This window comes from Pelodiscus sinensis, chromosome 30 (assembly GCF_049634645.1).
Source record: "Pelodiscus sinensis isolate JC-2024 chromosome 30, ASM4963464v1, whole genome shotgun sequence".
NCBI classification, from domain to species: Eukaryota; Metazoa; Chordata; order Testudines; family Trionychidae; genus Pelodiscus; species Pelodiscus sinensis.
In genome coordinates this window covers 12,913,438-12,919,141 of record NC_134740.1, presented here as the reverse complement: position 1 = coordinate 12,919,141, position 5,704 = coordinate 12,913,438, and the positions used below count along the sequence as shown (strand labels likewise).

The window sequence follows — 5,704 nt, the reverse complement described above, 5'->3', positions numbered from 1 at the left end:
CCCTACCCAGGTCTCTCGCGGCCGGGGAGTCCGGCATGCTGGAAAATTCCAGCAGGGTGTGACTGGATTTGCCCTGCAAGCCGAATTCTCTTCTCTGTACTGCGGCGTGATCCACCAAGGAACCAGAACCATCCGGCATGTGGGTTTTTTATCGGTCAGGCCTGAGTGGTGAATTTGCTGCCTCGTGTTTGCCCGAGTCTCTTCCCTTCGACAAGCTCCAAGAGACACGAGATTTTCACCTCAACAAAGGAAATTCCCCAAAGACCACAGAGACTATATCTGACTCAGTCTGCTTTGGAAAGCACCAATGCTGACGCTGAACCCTGAGCTGACATCTCTCGCTTATTGGGCAAGGCTTTCCTGCCGGCTGAGGTAGGTTTGGAGTATCTTTGTTTTGTGTCAGTCCATGGGTTGTAGTCTTGTCCCATCAGCCAAGTGTAAATCAAGAGTAACTCCACCGGCATGAGATCAGAACAACTTTACACTTTATGGGACTGGTTTCCCAATAGGTGCAATGGCTGTATAGACATTGATCGTGGCAGGGGATGTGTTTATGGCAAATTGCCCCAGCTGGATTATTGCTGCTGCTTCATGTAAGGTCTTCTGTTGCATTTTTTGAAGCAGCTTAGATGAAGAGCTACCTACAAGAACTAGGGGGCTCAGTAAACGAAATTAATAGGTGAATGTTTTAAAACAAAGAAAGAAAGTTTTTCTTCATGCAACACACAGTTAACCTGTGGAACTCCTTGCCAAAGGATGTTGTGCAGACCAGGACTTTAACAGGGTTCAAAAAATTCTAGATAGTTTCATGGAGGATAGGTTCATCGGTACTTATGAGCCAGGATGGGTAGGGCAGATGTCTCTAGATTCTGTGTGTCAGAGGCAGTTAATGGGTGGCAGTAGAGAGATCACTTGATGATTCCCTGTTTTGTTCATTCCTGCTGGGGGACCTGGTATTGGCCACCATCAGAGGACAAGTACTGGGCTAGATGGACCTTAAGAATGACCATTCTGAGTCAGACCTATGTTCTTAAGCTTAAAACTGAGAATAAATGTGAGAAATTGTTATGCAGGGAGACCAATTCTGGGCAGGGATCACATTTTCAAAAGCACCCAGATGGCTTGATTGCTTATGACCCATTTTCAAAATTGACAGGGGAGCTCAAAAGCAGGCTCAAAGGCAGACCAGAATATTGACCCTAATGTGATCCCTTTGATATTGAGTGAGTTTAGATCCAAATGGAAGATTTCAGTTGGAAAAAAAATCTCTTCTGAAGCATAGGGAATACTTATTGAAAAATCTTTTTTATAGACTCTGATGGAGGTTCAGTTCTTTGATGATACACTTTCCCCAAAAGAAAGGAATTTTCAACAACTCTGCTATACATTTGAGAGAGTTTTTTTCCATGTGTCTGTCCATGTGTCTGTCTTGTTCAAGATCTCTTCCTAAATGGTAAGAGCCGGGACAACCAAATTCAGTAGGCAGCTTCCTCTTATCCAACTTTAAAGTGAGGTCAGGGTGTCTTCGTGTCAGAAAAATGGGATGTGCCCATAATGGAATTGCTTCCCATAAAATCAAACAGAAAAGAGACAGAATGACTTGCTAGATCATTGAAAAACATCATTAGTTTTACAGGATCTAATTTCCATTAATCCATTTTGATTTATTTATATTACATTATCCTCCTCAAGTTCTTTATCAATTGGTACCTTACCATCTCCTGGAAAGAAGTTCATAATTAGCAGTTACTATTTTTTAAAATTGACACATTAGATTTCTTCTAATCTGATGGTATTTTCCCAGTGCTCCAAGATTCAGTAAAATCAACATTAACGGTCAGGCAGTCTCCTTAGCCAGCTCCTTTAAAACGCTTGGCTGCAAGATATTTGGTGCTGCTTATTTTAATATGTCTGTCATTAATACACATCTATTTTTCCATGGATGTTAGTGGAATAGTGTGTCAACACCAGACTATAAGACCATGTTATATTGTCTCCAGATCGTGAACAGAAATAATCATTGAACACTTCTGTCATTTCAGAATTAAGATGGAGAATTCTACCATTTTCATTTAGTAATGGACCAAAGCCATTATCAAATTATTTGTTTCTAATATATTTTTAAAAACAACCTCCCATCTTATTGTCCAAAACTGTGCAGGCTATAAACTTTTCCTTGTGTCCTTTGGCTTCTCTTATCCATTTTCTACAAATCGTAATTTCTCATTGATATTCACTACTGCCAACTTTCCTATCTCCATACGTTCCTCTTATCTATATATCTATCTGGATAGCTGCCTTAATTTCCTCTATAAAACAGATTTATGTTATCCTGAATATCTTTCCTCCTTGACTGTGAGACTGTGGTATTGGGGACATCTGATAAGGTGCTGGTAAAATGACTCCTATTTGGCATCCACACTTTTGTAGTTAAAGTCTTTCTGCCAGCTGATCTGGCTCAGAATTTTTTTTCAGTTTTGTGAAACTAGCCCTCTTAAGACCAAATATGCATATGAATGGTCTGGAGTTCATTGTGCTTGCATATTATACATAATAAGGTGAAGTCATTATTTTTGTGTCTAAGATGACACTAGGTTTTGTGATACATTTCTCTTTATGGTTATGTCTACACGGCGTGGCTATTTCAGGGTACTGGAAGTATCCTGAAATAACTACCCCATGTCGTAACAAGCTGCTCGTTATTTCAAATATTTTTCGAAATAACGGACACACTATTTTGGTATCCTTGAAACCCAAGGGTTAACGGATGTCTCAAAATAGTGCATTATTTCAAAATTGGGTGCTGTATAGACACGCCAAATTCTGAAATAACCTATTTCAAAAATAGAATCAAAATAGGATACGCAATTTGAGTAGCACAAATTGCATATTTTATTTCGAGTTTTGGTTGCTGTGTAGATGCACCCTATCTGAGGTCTAATCTAGAGTTAACATGTGTGGGATGCAACACTTTTTTGTTATGTTAGCACTCTCCACAGAAGACCTCCAGCAAATGTCAATCAGGTAGACTTTCCTCATAAGTGTGTGAAATATCACGTTAGGAACTGATGTTAACCCCTAGATCCTTTTCATGGTCACTGCTTTCCAGCACCAACGTCTTCTAGGTAACTTCTAATCTTTCCATCATGAGTAGTAAAACCTCCACCAACATTTTCATGAAAAAACAATGCAAAACTGTAACTCGATTTTAACTGAAACTGGCCATTTTGTGCCTTAATTTTTAGAATCTTTCATTTCTTTCTTTTATTCCTTTGCAGGCAGCACAAAGTACATGGAAGGAGATGGCCAACAAAACTACCGTGAGTGAGTTCATTCTTCTGGGCTTCGCTGACCTCCAAGAGCGGCAGATGTTCTACTCCACGGTCTTCCTGCTTATTTATCTAGCCACGGTCATAGGGAATCTTCTGATTGTTGCAGCCGTAGTCCTCGATTTCCGCCTCCATACCCCCATGTACTTCTTCCTGTTCAACCTCTCCTCCTTAGATCTCTGCTACATCTCCATTACCATCCCCAAGATGCTAGCCAACTCCCTAACCAACACCAGGTCCATTTCCTTCATTGGCTGTGCCACCCAAGTCTTCCTGGTTATTTCACTCGCGGCCACCGAGTGTGCCCTTCTCTCCGTGATGGCATATGACCGTCGTACTGCCATCTGTTTTCCTTTGCATTACAAGATGATCATGAGTCGTGGCACCTGTGCCCGGATGGCAGTTGGTTCCTGGGTCAGTGGAGTCCTCTATTCGCTGCTTCACACGGGCAACACCTTCCGGTTGCCCTTCTGTCACGCCAACGTTATCAGCCAGTTCTTCTGTGACATCCCTCAGCTGCTCAAGCTGGCCTGCTCTGACACATACCCCAACAAAGTGGTGGTGGTCCTCTTTGGGGTGTGCCTCGCTCTGGGCTGTTTTGTGTTCATCATCACGTCCTACATTCAGATCTTTTCCACCGTGCTGAGGATCCCATCCATGTCGGGAAAGCATAAAGCCTTCTCCACCTGCCTACCCCACCTCGTGGTCATCGGGTTGTTCTTTGGCATGGGCAGCTTTGTGTATATGAGGCAAACCTCCGTGACATCTTCCTCTTGGGACCTGCTGGCATCTGTGCTCTACGCCGTGCTGCCACCGTTATCGAATCCAATCGTTTATAGCTTGAGAAACAAGGAGATAAGGGAGGCTCTGGGGAGGGTGATAGCAAGGATGTCTTTCCAAAGAGTTTAACATCCATTTTTCAATTGACTTGACCTGAGCGACAGAAAGCCCTTTTTGGTGTGAGTAATGCCATTGACTTGAGAGGAGTTGATTGTACTCCACTCAGGTGTGGGCAGAAGGAATGTCTGCCCTATGGAGGGCCTAGGAAGAGATTTTCACAATCACCTAATGGTGTTAGCTATTTATTGACATTCCAATGTTGAACCTAACTTCTTAGATGTAGACTTAGGTCTACAATAAAAGGGAATGCTCACTCAAGATACGCAACTCCAGTGAGTCTGAACTAGACGTGCTAAACCAAACTCCGCATGATCCATCATCAGTCTTCCGTTTAATGAAGACGTGGACTTAGACTCCAACTTTTGCTAAACTTGGGTGGTGCATGGTTGTAGGGGAGAGCGGTGGGTGCTTGGGACCAATCTATCAATGGTTAGGAATTAGGATAATTTTAAAGGACTGGTGAACCGTGGGGAGTTTTTTCTAGGAGCCTTTGCTTTACAGCTTGAAGTGAGCCTTCCAACCCACCCGGACAGACTTAGGGTGGCTGTACATAAGCGTGCATGCTAAAGCAGTGTGGTGGACATTGCAGGAGAAGCAGCAGCTATGGCTCCCAAGCATTGTAATCCTCAGGTTGCAAGTTTGAGTCTTCTCAATGCAAGTTTGAGTCTTCCCATCATTACCATGTTAGCTCCAGTGAAGCTAATGTGAGTCTGTCTACACAGGTTGGGTGGGCTCCTTTCAGATAAAATGTAGACATACTCAAGACACTTCAGCTACAGGTTGAACCTCTCTAGACCAGCACCCTTGGGACCTGACCAGCGCCAAACCAGAGAATTTGGTCCATATTGTCTAGCAGCATTATTGACACTTCCACTGCTTCCTGGGCTAGAATGTAGAGATAAATAACAGCACAGAACACTGAGGGTACGTCTCGACTGTAGGGCAAAAGTCAAATTAAGCTACACAACTTCAGTTACTTCAACTGCATAGCTGAAGTTGAAATAGCTTAACTCAGCTGTTGGCGCTGGCTACATAGCAGGAAGTAAAAAGAAGAACACTCTTCCTTTGACTTCCCTTACTCCTCATGAAACGAGGGTTACAGAAGTGGGAGTAAGAAGTCCACGATCTCGAAATTATTTCGAAATAACAGCTTGTTGTGTAGACATACCCTTAGGGTACGTCTAGACTACAGGCTTTTGTCGACCGAAGTTTTGTTGACAGATACTGTCGACAAAGCTTCTGTCAACAAAGAGCATCTAGACTACATTCAGTTCTGTTGACAAAGCAAGTTGCTTTGTCGACATGGCAGTGTAGACACAAAGGACAGTTTAGATGCAATAACGCCTTCTGTCGACAGAACTCTGTTGACAAAAGGCGTTATTCCTCGTAAAATGAGGTTTACCAGCGTTGACAAAACTGCTGAGTTCTGTCGACGTTATGTCAACAGAACTCAGCAGTAGTGTAGACGCAGGTTT

General features: G+C 42.8%; 1 protein-coding gene across 1 annotated transcript; it reads left to right on the top strand.

The window, feature by feature from the left end:
- Positions 1 to 3,302: 3,302 nt before the first annotated feature.
- LOC102449334 (olfactory receptor 14C36-like) lies at positions 3,303 to 4,238 on the top strand. Its single transcript, XM_006135725.2, has one exon. The coding sequence runs from the start codon at positions 3,303 to 3,305 to the stop codon at positions 4,236 to 4,238; it is 936 nt and encodes a 311-aa protein (XP_006135787.2).
- The last annotated feature ends 1,466 nt before the right edge of the window (positions 4,239 to 5,704 follow it).

Coding starts and splice junctions, on each gene's coding strand:
- LOC102449334 (XM_006135725.2), top strand. CDS start 3,303: ATGGCCAACAAAACTACCGTGAGTGAGTTCATTCTTCTGGGCTTCGCT.